General features: G+C 43.9%; 1 protein-coding gene across 2 annotated transcripts in view; it reads left to right on the plus strand.

Moving 5' to 3' along the window:
* Positions 1–1,027: 1,027 nt before the first annotated feature.
* MAP3K1 (mitogen-activated protein kinase kinase kinase 1) overlaps positions 1,028–13,749 on the plus strand; it is a 69,893-nt gene continuing 57,171 nt past the window's right edge. The window contains exon 1 of one of the 2 annotated variants that reach the window (XM_065905404.1): positions 1,028–1,506. In XM_065905404.1, the coding sequence (XP_065761476.1) occupies positions 1,028–1,506 (479 nt within the window). Of the gene's footprint in view, positions 1,507–2,210; positions 2,570–13,749 lie in introns of those variants that run through there. The other variant, XM_065905405.1, reaches the window with a different exon arrangement.

The following is a 13,749-nucleotide window of genomic DNA, read 5'->3' on the forward strand; positions in this document are numbered from 1 at the left end:
GCCGGGAAGAGGGACGTGCAGCCAGAGGCATAGGACTCGGGGAGGTCAGAACCTGGCGGAGGATGACAGAAGCCGGCACTTCCTGGTTCCTTCCCCAAACATGCTGTCTGCGGTCCTGCATATCTGCCTTTCCCAAAGGCAGCGGAGGAATAAAAAGAAAAAGATGTGTAACAATTCGCCTCGACCACCCCACCCTCCCCCCGCCCGCGACCCCGTGGCCCCGTCTTCTCGGTCTCTCTCTAGCTGGGGGCGAGACAGTGGGTGAAGAGGATGTCCCAAACCTGTGATTTCAGGTTTTGAACACGATATTCCAGAAACTTCTGTTTTATTTGTAGTACGATCTGGGGGTGGGCAAAAGATGAGGAAAGTTGTTTGTTTTTTTTAAAAATAAGTTTGTGTTTTGGGTTCGCGGCATCACGTCAGCTGAACATTGGGTTTCTTTCGCTTTGCAACAGTCGAGCGCCCCGGGCGCCACCTGCGCGTCCCGCGCGGAGTGGAGGCGGGGGCGGGGGTAGGTCGGTCCGCGCCCCGGTTCCCCGACGCCCACTGCAACGGGCATGCGAATGACAGACTGCAGACCCTCTGGCTTGTGCCCCCTTCAACGCACCGTCCGTCAAAGCTCGAACTGCAACTCCCTTAGGGCGAGCGCCGGCCGAGCCGGGCCGAGATTGCGGCGGAGAGGAAGCGGAGCTCTGCCACCGAGGCTCCTCCTCTCGCCGGTGCAGCCCGGGACTACCTGGCGGCGCGGCGGGTGAGGCGCGCGAACTCCAGCGCGCCCCCGCAGCGGCCACCTCGGCGGCCCGCGTGCGGGGCTGAGCTAAGAGCCCGCTCCCCCCGAAACCTGCGGCCCGTCCTCCCCCCACTGAACCCCGCGCGCCCGCCCGTCCGGGCGCCCGAAGGGCCGCGCTTACGCAGTTGGCGCAGCCAGCCCTACGCTAGATGCGCAGAGCCCGCCCCCCGCCCCCTGCACTCTCCCCGCCCCCTCCCTCCCTCGCAGGGGCCGAGCGAATGTAGCCCGCGAGAGAAAATGGCGGCGGCGGCGGGGAATCGCGCCTCGTCCTCGGGATTCCCGGGCGCCGGGGCGGCGAGCCCCGAAGCGGGCGGCGGCAGAGGGACCCTCAAGGCGAGCAGCGCGCCCGCGGCAGCCGCGGGGCTGCTGCGGGAGGCGGGCAGTGGGGGCCGTGAGCGGGCGGACTGGAGGCGGCGGCAGCTGCGCAAAGTGCGGAGTGTGGAGCTGGACCAGCTGCCGGAGCCGCCGCTTTTCCTCGCCGCCTCGCCGCCGTCCTCCTCCACTTCCCCGTCGCCGGAGCCCCAGGACGCGGCGGCGGGCGGGAGCGGTTTCCAGCCTGTGGCGGTGCCGCCGCCCCACGGAGCCGCGAGCCGCGGTGGCGCCCACCCTGCCGAGCCGGCGGCCGCACCGGACAGCGGCGCCCAGAGCCCCGCGGGGGCCGAGCCGGGGGAGAAGCGGACGCCCGCCGCCGAGCCGACTGCGGCGGCCCCAGCCGGGTGAGCAGCGCGGCCCGGGGAGCGGCGGGGACTTGGGGGGCGGGCGGGCTAGTGCAATGAATGAACCCCGGCATCGCGCAGGGCGTCCCAGGGCTCCGCAAAGCAAGGCTGCGCGCGGTTATCCGGGACCCGAGCCCTCGGGCACCCCCTTTGACCCTTCCAGCGTCGGGCGGCGCCCCGGACCTGGCCTGGGGGACCGGACGGGGGCCCGGGGCGGGGACGTGCTGGAGAGTTTGTTATTGTTTGCAGACATGTGACAGGCGTGCGAGCCGCGCTGCTTGGACCAGTTGAGATAAGGTGTGGGGGACCGGGCTGGCTTTGTGGGGCTCCTGGAATCGGGGCTCTCCGAGGGGCCCCGGAACGGGACCCTGGCGCTGCCCTCCGTGTCAGGCTGGAAGAGGCGAGCAACAGTGCGGCGGCGGCGACCCCGGACCTGAGTCCCGGGGGCCGCGGGGGTGAGGCCTGAGCCTGCGGGCGGGCGGTGTAGGTGGGCGGAGTAGGTGGGCAGTCCTGCCCGAGGCCGGGTTGGGGGGCCGGAGGGCGGCGGCGCAGAAAGCGGTGGGGTTCCCTGGGCCGTGACAGGCAGAGCCTCTAGGCAGGTACCCGGAGGCCGGGCCGGAACGGAGGCGGCGCGCCCCGAGCGCGGCCGCAGGGGGTTCCGGGTGAACGGCTCCGTAACGCCTGTCAAAGCGGTGCGGGCTGACGGGCTGCAAGCTCTCGGGGGCTTGCGGGGTGTTAGGACAGAGAATTTTCTAATCGCGTCCCCCGAGGGACTCCTAGTTTCCGGGGGAATGCAGACCGCACCACGGAGACTTGAGTGACTTCTCTTTGGAGTTTGAATTTGGCCTTTGAAGTTTGCATTTGGCGGAGTGGTGTAAGAGCCAGGACCGGATGTGTCAGCCATTCACTTGCAAAGCGGTGGTTCCCACTCCCCGCAGCCTCTCCGGCGTGGTTGGGGACCGCGGCGCGGGTGCGGTGCTTGCTGCTCCCTGCAGCTGCGCGGGCCGCCGCGGGATTCCAGGGGACCCAGTGCGGTGTGCTACGGGGCTGCCTGCGCGTTACGGTATGTGCAAGGTAACTCAGGCCAGCCGTTCCTGGCCTGACTCTTGGCAACTAGAAATTTTTGTTTAAGGAAATTCTTTTAAATGTGACAGCAACAGTCCTTGTTTTTGTTTGTGTTTAAATCTAACTAGTGTATGCAGAGCACAGGTTTGGGGGGTATTTTGAGTTGCTGGAAATGTTGCGATAGCCACCCGTTTCCTTGTAGGGTTTCCTGACCTTTATTCTTAGTGCTTTAAAGAGTGCCTTGTATTATTGGTTTCCCTTGTGAAACGAATTTGACAGTAGGAATCATTGGCTTTCGTTAATTATCTAGTGATTTGGCACTTTGGGGGGCAACTTGATTCTTTAAAACCGCAGTGTGTTGATTGCTACTTAGAAGTTGCCCCCTTCTCTTTCCCCACCTCGCGGGGGAGGGAACCCTAAAAATGTGGTCAGCAGTGTGCCGTGGCAATGTCGAGAGAAACGGAGGCTTGTGACTGTGCTGATTTCCTGTGTGCACTTGTACATGTAGCTTAGTCTTACAAGGGTTGTTTCTCTACACTACTGCTCCTTTGCAGATTACATTAGAACTTGACTGGAATGATTCCTTGTCGGCGATTATTACTACAAGTGAGGTCCAGTTAAAGATATTAAACCCAGAATTTGAGAGGTGAATTTTGTCTTATTCCCATGATAACCAAGTTTTTGGATGCAGTAAATAATTTAGTAAGCCTCAGCATTCTAGGCATCTTAACGAGCTATGAATATAGTAGAAGAGGAACAACTGTAAAATTAATGTATAGATGTTTAGTGTTGTCTCCACACAAAATAAGAGGACGAAAGTGAAAGCAGATAAAATTCAGGGGGTGAGTAATCCGTGTTTAATTTTTGCATTTTATAAGCTAGTTTTCCCCCCTCTCCTTTTTTGAAAGGGTGGATTATAATTGCATAGTATATGAAATAACAGACTAATCGGGAAAATCATTTCTTAAAATGAATTTCACTGGCCAGAATGCTGTTTGTTCATCCCAAATGTTATACATAAACATTTCATTTATAGTAAAATACTGATTTCCTCTACTTTTGAAATAGTGAATTTTTTCCATATTTCCTTATTCATGGGGTTGAAATTCATTTGAATCTGTTGGTATAAGCACTTTGACTGTAAGCAGTAAAATCGTAATTGAACTTTACTTTTTGGATAATAGTTACATTCATACTTTAGTAGGATCATCTAACATTGAGATTTTGAAATATTTTTATGTTTCAGTAGTACCATACATCTGGACACCCATCTGTTAAGACCTGTCGTATTTTTTTAAAGAGAATTCCTAAAGTTTTAAAATTTCATAATTTCCTTCAGTTTTTGACCTTTGGGTGCAGAAATTGAAATTGTGGAAATATAATTTTATAGTGTAAATAATATAAATAATACTGATATTAAAAATAGAAGATTTTAAGTCCACCCCTTTTTCAGGTTAGTAACTGAAATCAGTGAAAGTTTTTTGCCTGTAAGTGGCGCCCAAGGGTTTGGGATTTTTCCTTCTATTACAGAATTAGGGGCTTTTTCTTCCTATTTACTGTCTTTGAAGAGAAATTACAGTGTTACTCTCCATTGAACAGGCTATTGTGAGTTTGGTAGATATAATTACTCCATCCTATTTTTGTAACTTAAAAAAAAAAAACACCTAACTATCAATTTGCTGGCCCCATGAAAGAACAAGATATGCTGTACTTGTTAATGTTAGTTTTTCCTTAAAACTGAAGCTGTTTCATAGGCTGCTTTTATATCCTCCTATAGCCCCTCAGCTTTCACTTCCTTTTAGAAGCTTCTGGACTAAAAATATAATTTAGTGACTTTTTACTAAAGGAGGTGTAGGAAAATTATTGCCCAAAATAAGTTTTTTTAAAAAATTGGTGATTTTATAAAATGATAGAAGTAGTTACATCAGTTAGTCTTACATGAATTTGTAAGCTTTGTAGTTAGGAATTGTCTCCAAGTTTAATTTTGAATCAGGTAAGAAAATGAATGCATTCTTCAAAGATTATTAAATATAATTCTGAAAGGGAAATATTAGAACTAGAATTGTTGCCAACTTTAGTTTTCTTTTCATATCTGATTCTGGCATGAGTGACTGGTTAACCAACATTCCTTAATACATTATTTCCAATATGTTATAATAACTCCCATTTTGCTAGATACAAAAAAACAGGAAGTAGCTCTGTTCATTGATATTCTTTTTCACATCTCCTATAGTACCTCAAGCATATGTTGCACATTTTAGAAATGGTTGCTGACTTACTGACTTGGAAGATTTCAAAATATGGAATGAAAGGAGTGTTCTTTGCTTTCAACAACAGCAAAAGAACCAGCTACAGCTTGCCTAGGCTGTCTGCTGATCAGCCCTTGACAGTTGCTGGGAGCATTCCAGAAGAAATGCTGGGGTGGCTGGGGCAGTTAATAGGGAATGGATTTCCCTGAGGAAAAACATGGGGCATTCAGAAGTTCTCTGAGTTAGAAGGCATAACTTTTGCATTTTGTATCCAATTTTCTTGGGCTGAGGGTTATTTCTCTTTGAGGAAGGCAATAGGAGAATGTGGCATGGAGAAGCATTAGTCTCCAGAGGCTCCTTAAGAGCTGCAGTATATTGCACTTTTAACCTTGAAATGCCTTGCTGTATCAGATGTACCAGGTATATTCCTTGGACTTGGTTATTTTCTTCAGTCCTGGCCTCTTTTTATATCCTAAGCTGAAAATTAGAATTATTTTAAAATGTAGATGGGTAAAAAAGATTAATGTGAGGAAATATATGCACTATTAAGAATCAACCCAAGTTGTTCTTAAGAAATAATTTAAGAATATTTTGAAACATGAAAGAAATAATCAGAAACAGAATTGAAGTAAATGTTCATTTATAAATACTCAATGCAAAGCTAACTGTGCTAGTTGGGTGTTCTTGCAAGAGAATAGGAGGATTTTTGCTGTGGTTAATAAACGTGTTCATTGATCAAGTAGAAGTACTTTTATATAGTCACTTTTCTTGCCTTCTCTGTGTCAGGCAAGTTATATATTAGCTCATATCATCATGTCTGCATCCTTCCAATGTGTTGTAATTTCTGTTTTCAAGAGGTAGAAACTCATGTGTGATGCTAAGGCCCCGTGATCCCACGACTGGAAAACAGGCTAGGATTCCAGTCCATGACGGTCTCACTGCACAGTCCATTTCTTTCCATCCCTCTCTGCTGTCTCCACTCTCTTTTACAAATTAATGACCAGATTAATGATTTGAAGGAGGAAGTTGTCCTTCAAGAGTCAATGTGAGAATTAAAAAAAAAAAAAAAAGAGTCAACGTGAGAATGATAGGTTTCTACCCAGTGCCATTGCCAATACATTTGTCTCCTGACGTGTCCATAAAGCTTGGTGTTTGTAACCTGGACTCATACATGTAATACAGGTAAACTGTGCTTAGATCACCTCATCTTGTTAGGCAAGGAGAATAAATGATTTGTACTTAGATCACTTCATTGTGTTAGTCAGGGAGAATGGTTGATTAATGTTGAGTGTTCCTTAGGTTTCTTGATTTGTGCGGTTTATGTTATAAGTAGAAGGAAATAAAGAAGCTAATATAATATCACACATTCATTTTAATCGTCACACATGGAAACTATTCCAGTAGAGTCAGACCCTATTTGTTTGTACTTGTTTTAGATTTCATTCATCCAACTTTTATGAACCTCTGCGAGGTTTTTTCCTGGGTGGTAGAGAAAATGTCATCAATGCACACAGCCTCTGTTTCTGCTGGCAGATTGTATTATGAAGAGGTTTCACACTACCATGTTCAGTGTTGTAAGAGACATGGAACTAGAGAGGGGCACCTGGATTAAGGATCAGTGCTCTGAATCTCACCCACAGCATTTCACACTGTATCTCTGCAGTGAATAAGCAGTACTTCCCTAGCTTTCTGAGGAATAATTGACCTTCCAGGACAGTAGTTAAAGGTGAAAGCTTTGTTCTGCTTGTATCTTTGATCTGCTAGTTTTTGCTCTTTCCCTTTGGTCTCTTTCCCTTTCTTAGGACAGATATATACTGTAGCTTTTCCATTTCCACAGCAATGGCAAAAGGAATACAGATTACTTTCAAACTATATCTGCCTATATTCTTAAAAGGTATGAGTATGGAACTGCAAGTTCAGATGTGTGTTTTTTTTTTCTTTCTTGAAGAGAAAAATAAGAAGGGAGTATAGGAGCAAGAAACTGAGGATCTGCCAACACTGTTTTTAAAATTCAGGCTTTATTATTAGTACAAGCAACTCTGCTAGTTAGGAAAATAACATTGGGAAACATATAAAGTATGCTCTAGGCTATAAGATAATCAAGAAGATATCCTTGCCTCATTTACTCTGGCCCATGGGTTGGTTTAGGTATGTTTGGTATGGAAAGGAGTTCTGTACTGTTAGCGATAGAATGCTTTGAAATAACCAGTCTGGTTAGTTTGGTTTAATAGATTGAGATGTTGTAGAGAGCCAAGAGCTGTTAAGTTCTTAAGACCCACCAAGCGTGTATTTCTGAAAATGCAGTCTGTCACCTGGGAGTTGCTGATGAGACCTTCAGTCCTCTCGAAGACTGAAGCAAATGCCTGGAGCGCACACAGTGCTGCAGTTAGTGTGTTAACTAAGTGTCACAGTAAGCGTGATGCTGAGTGTATGTGGAGGAGGAAGAGGGTAGGTATCGGGGTGGGGGGTGGAGATTGTACTGTTGATAAATAGTTGGGATTATTGCCTTCCTTTATGGCCTAAATAACCATTCAACTGATAAAGCATCAAATAATCTTCAAACTGGTCTTACAGCATTCTGAATACTAAATATCAGTTGCTAACAGACAAGGAACTCTGTCTTATTCTTTATGCCATTGCCCATCATCTAGACTAGTGTCTGGCACCCGTGAATATTGGATGCATGTGAGTGGTGGTGTTCAGTGTCGTCCCACTCTTTGCGACCCCATGGACTGCAGCACCCCAGGCTTCCCTGTCCTTCACCATCTCCCGGAACTTGCTCAAACTCATGTCCATTGAGTTGGTGATGCCATCCGACCATCTCATCCTCTGTCATTCCCTTCTTCTGCCTTCAATCTTTTCCAGCATCGGGGTCTTTTCTAAGAGTGTTAGGACACACATTAGGATGAATTAATTTTCCCAAAGTGTTAGGATGAATTAATTTTTAAATAAGTGTATCAGAAGATACACTGACTCATGACTTAATGTGATTTTAATCATAATCTAGCTTAAGGCAAGTTTTGAAGGCAGGAATTATTTCTTATGCGTTTTGGTGTATTGCTTGGTATTTTGTAGCAGTAATTGGTATTTAGCAAGCAGTGATTAATAATGTTGACCAATTTTATATAATATAAACCTTACAGAATTAGTTTAATAACTCAGTGTAGTTACAAAGTAATTGGAGGCATGTGTAAAGTGTCAAATATTGAGAAAATTGAGTTTCTGGGGTTTGAGTTCTAGTTTTTTGTGCTGATAGGTAAGCCCTCCTGGTTGTCTTCGTAACCCTGCCAACCCTTATTTAATGGCTCCTCAACTTCTTGAGCATTAATATTAGAACATCCTCAGGTCCAGGCCTTCTGTCATTTCCTCTCTTCCACCCCCACCCCAGTTCATTAATGCCTTTAGATCAACTATTGGCCTTTCATGAATGAGTACAGAGTTTATTTTCCTAGCCATGACCTCTCCTAGATGCCACAGAACACATCCATACTCAGGTATCTAAAACCAAATTTAGGATTTTCCTTTCACCTTAGCCTACTCATACTCATGAGTTCTCTGCTCTTGAAGTGGCAGGACCAGAACCTAGTAGTTGCCCTTGACAAAGCCAGGTCTTCAGTTCCTTATCAGAGGCTGGTGACGTGGTTTGTTACCATATTCCTAGTCCAGGTCTCCGTGATCTCTCATTTGAACTGACATAGCAGCCTCCTCACTTGCTCCCTCTCTCCTACTTCCTCTCTTCCAGTTGGTTCTCCATATTGCGTGACCAGAGTCATCATTTTTAAATGTAAATCCGAGTGTAGCAATTTTCCTGTAAAAAAGTAAATTGAATTTTAAAACGTTCAGATGCTTTCTATTTGGATAAAGATCACGGAATTCTTAAGATGTCCTACAGAGTCCCTGCCTGGTTTCACCCCTGGCTGCCTCTCTGGGCCCATCTCTGATCACACACACCCTTATTCTCAGCAGGACTGCCTTCGTTTCCTGACTCAGCACACCACCTCTGCCTTTGTGGTACTGCCTGCCCTCTCTCCTGGAGCACTTTTCCCAGTCTGAGTCAGCTCCGCCCTGTTCAGATCTTAGCTCACTGAGGCTTCCTCAGGGAAGCCTTCCTTCCCCGATCTCCTAGACTGGCTTTGTAGCTCCATGTCCTTACTGTTAGTGTTTTGATTTTGTATTTATCTCATTTGATGAATGGTTGCCTTCCCTTGAAGACTGAAAGGACATAAGTGGGCAGGGCCTTTGTCTGGGTAGGAACCCAGAACCTAACAAAATGCCTGGCCCAGAGTATATCCTCAGTAAGAATTTGTGGAATAAATGGATGCAGGTAGTTATGATGTTGCAAGATCAAACCAGTGGATTGTCTGTTCTTCCCCTTTGGTCAGATGTAATCAAGACTTAGCTGAAATGGGGTTAAATGGCAAAAGCCTAGATGATTGGTGTTTCCAAATATTCAGTGTGTGATAGGTTCATTAGGAGGTATCTGAAGTATTAAACACACCAAGGGCCACAGGGGAAGTAGGATGGCTTAATGTGGTACAGAGGAATACTGCATGATAATATGCTGTAGGAAGAAGTGTTTGCTCCGTGTATTTAGTTGTGCTCTTACCAGGGAGTTGAAAGTGTGTGTGTGTGTCTGCGCACGCGCGCGTATGTGTGTGTGTGCACGCGCGCGTGTGTGTGCATATGTATATAAATAAATATACCCCTGGAGCTGTTATGCATTAATACAATGATTCCTTTTTCTGAGTTCTCAGAATGTTATCTAAGTTTAGGATACCATGTTTAGGATTTTTGTCCCAATTACCCTACTTCATCCAAAATTTATGAATTTGCTACTGATAATGATTCAACTTGGGATAAATAGTTCACATTTGCATTAAAGAAAAGATTTGCCAGACAAGTACTATGTGAGATTTCAGGAACCAAGAATCCACGTTAACAGAAAATGTTTTGAAGTTTATTGGTGGTAACTAAACCTGGCACCCTCCCTTATCTGGAACACGGTTTAGCACTAAGAAGTAAGAAAAGAAGGCTCTGCGCTGCCAAAGGGCCTGTAACAAAATCTGCGCTTTGAAGTTCTTTGATTTTACACTTAGAAGAGTTCCAGGGGCATTCACTCAGGATTTGCTGACATTTCTTTATTATTCTTGTAGTCTTGTCTATTTGGTGTCCCTAAGCTATGTGTTGCAATTAAAAGCAGCCAGTTAGAAGACCCATGCTTTGAGCAAGAGACAGGTTCCCAAAAGGCAGAATATAGGCAGAGACCTGACAGGCGAGAAGAAGAAGGAGGAGAAAGGGGCCTGTTGAGAGGACATTAAAACATTGCAGTTGGGGGCCGCCTGGTGTCGGAACGTCTGCTTCCACACAGCTGGATCATCGCTAAGGTTAGGAATTTGTTAAATCACAGCACTTTCCCACATTACTTTCGGGGTGTCAACTTCTTTATTTGTAAAATGAAAGTGATCAAGATTACATGATTGGTTTTGTCTTCTGTAATGGTAATGACTGTGGCTTGCAAGATTGTTGTGTTTCCCTCCACTCAGTCAACTAAGTTAGGAAGCTTGTAACATATTAAGGAAGTTTTCTCCATGATAGTCATAGAGAGTATTTTGATCCTCAAAGTGGTTAACATCCAAATTATCTGGAAGAGGTGGTCATGTAGCCTTGGTGCTGAATAAATGAAGTGTTCTTTAGAATTACATAAAATTGGATGCTGCTCATTACAAACATCCTCTGGATTGGCTGTGTAGCAGAATTTTTTTGCTCTATTTGTTGGCCTGAGTCATTTTATATCCTGCAATTAAAAAAAATGCTTTAACAGTTAATCACCACCACTGATATATACTGCCCTTTCTCCTAGCTAGACTGTGAGAAGTCAGGCAGCAAGCGCCAGCTTTGCAATGTTGACCAAGTTATTTAATTACTGTGAGGACTTTGGTCTAATAAGATGTCTGCTTGCGAAAGGGTTGGATTCTTGATGTTCACATGTCTTAAGATGTTCAGTGTTTTGAGAAAGACATTTCACATTTCTTTTTTTCCTCTTTCAAAATAATTAATTGGCTGTACCTGCTATTTATTATCTGGATTTTATTATATTCTTAAATGCTTCTTGGGTAATAAATCAGATTGATTTCATTGATCCTTAGATTTTAAAAAAAAGATGTGACATTATTTAATGTAGATACTAACATTCCTGAAAAACTTTTAGTGTCAGTATAAACTTATTTTGAAATTTGTAAATACGTTTCAGTTTTTCTGGCACACTGGCATTTCTACACTGTTAGATACGGTCCTTGTGATTTTTCTGAGTTCAGAATTTTTAGATTAAGCTTTATTAATAAAATGGTTAGTCCTTTCGAAAGCAACAGAACAATTTATTTTAAATATCTTTTAACAAAAGAACTAGGTAGTACTACTGTGTACTGTGTGGTACTATGTACTATGTTGCAGTACTATGTAGACTGCTATACAGTTTTTTTTCTTAACAGCATTTTGTTTATTATCTTGACAATGATTAAAGAGCTGTCATTTTCATGACTGCATAGCATTCCATCATTTGATTGTCTCATTAACCAATCTCTTCTTTCTAAACATATTGTTTATTGTTTGGTTGTTATATCACGCTACAGTGACTATCATTGTATGTATAGTTTCAGATATTTGTGCATTTGGTTTTGTAAAACAAATATTCGGAAGTAAAACTGCTGAGTCAAAGGATTATGCATATTTAAAATTTTTATCGTGTAGCCAAATTGCCCTGTAAAACATTGTGCCAGCTTACATTCATCTCATGGTATGTGAGGGTGTTCGTTGCTTCACATTCTTGCCAGTGTTTGATATTATCAGTCTATGAAAGATGGTTTCTTATTTTAATTTGCATTTCTTAGCTTATTAGCATCATAGTACAGCTTGTATTTATTAACGATTTCCTGCTTCTTTTGTGACTTTCACACATGAGAGAAATTTGTTTATTTTTTCTTATTGATTTTTATTATGTATTAGAATATTAGCTTGACATTTATTGGAAATGTTCTCCTCTGTTATCATTTATGAATGTCAACTATACTGTTGTTCCATAAAGAGGCTTTAAATGTTCCTTCAGATTTCATTTCTTTCTTTCTCTCTCCCCCTCTCCTTCTGAATGGTCTTACAGGGAGACTGTGCTGTGTGGTGGTTCAGAGTACAGATGCCTGAGCTCTAGTCAGAGTTTCACCACGGTGAAGTAGTGTGCCTCGGAAGTTACTTAACTTCTTTGCACTTCAATTTCCTCAACTATAAAATGAAGATATTACTTCAGAGTTGTTGCAGGGACAAAGTGTTTGTATAAACACGGTAAACAGTGCTTGGTACATGATGAACGCTATGCAGGTAATAGCTGTTATTATTCCCTACCACAAGTTTATAAAAATTCACTAATCTTTTCTAGTACTGTTTTTATAGATTTAAAAAAAATGGTCTCTGATCTATCTGAAGTTTAAGGCCCCAACTTTATTTTCTCCAAATGATTGGCTAGGTGTCCCAGCATTGTTTATTGATTAAAAGTATCCACTTTATCACATACTAAATTTTCAAATATTTTGACGTTCCCAAATACATTTCTTTATTTCAGATCTCACTCTTGCACAAAGGGCTCAATTCTTAAATAATCACATTTCAAGTTTTATACAGAGATCTTTAAAGAATGTCATTGACTGGAGAGAAAAAGATACATCAGAAGACTATTAGTTGTATCTTTGCTGAATTGTTTTTATAATATTTTGATGCCTAAAATGCCTTGGCTTCAGTGACGGAACCCTGCATCCCCCTACCTCTGGAATAGTTTCTCCAGGAGGTGCCGCTCAGCCAGCTGCTGCCACCACACACCCAAACTGAATCTCCATCCTCCCGGTCAGATCTCCTGGTCCTTTGGAGTGCCACTGGTTTAATTCCTGCCACCACCTCCGAGCAGCTGTGCTCTCAGGCTGGCCTTCTCTCCCTCAGCATCCAATCAGTCTCCAGTTCTATTGTTGTCAGTTGTCTGCTAGCCCTGGAATCCACCCCCACAGCTGCTAAGCCAGGGTCAGGCCTCTGTCACCTCCTCCCAATTCTTACAAGGCTTCTTCCTAACCAGCCACTGGCTCCTGGACATGTTCCCCCCAGTCACTCTCTACACTGCAGTTAGAGTGAGGTTTCTACCATGAAAGTCTGATCTTGACACTTCAGTAGACAAAATCTAGCTCAGTCTTCTCATTTTAAAAGTGAAGAAACCGAAACACAGGCTTAAACAGATCAGATAGTTAACCAGTGGCAAAGGTGGGAAATCCCAAGTCTGTCAGAAATAACTGGCACTGTTTCTGGCATTCAAGAATAATTTCTGTTCATGCGTATTATACATGTGTGATATAGATTTTACACCTTGTGAGTGGTGGATAATTTATGTAATGTGAATTGCTGGTGTCCAGCAGGCCTTCTTGCACAAACTGAGGCCAGGAGAATGATGAGATGCTATAGAATGAACTCCTTCATACAGTATAACTGTACAGTTCAAAAGATGCTTTTGTATTTGCTGCTGTCTAGTTGACATAGATGTTACTGTAGTCTTTCAACCTGAAAATCACACAATATCACTCTCAACTTAGATTCTCTTAGTTACTTGGGTCATTAGTGTCTTAATAAATCTTAAAATCTACATTTGCTTCTTTTAAGATATTTATTAATGTAAATTAAATAGAACAACTTAATTCCCTAGCTTTAAACTCAGTTGATTTTGTGCTCTATGATTTTGAATGGCCGTGTTCTATCTTTGAATAAGTGAACTCAGAGAGGAAAAAAAAAAAACTTTTCTTCATCCTGAGAATAAAGTCCAGACTCCTTAATGTAGTTCAGAAGCTCGTGGTAATTGGCTCTGCGCCCCTCTCAGCTCCCTCTCCTGAACACCCTGCTCCAGTCA

Source organism: Muntiacus reevesi, chromosome 14 (genome assembly GCF_963930625.1).
Source record: "Muntiacus reevesi chromosome 14, mMunRee1.1, whole genome shotgun sequence".
NCBI lineage: Eukaryota > Metazoa > Chordata > Mammalia > Artiodactyla > Cervidae > Muntiacus > Muntiacus reevesi.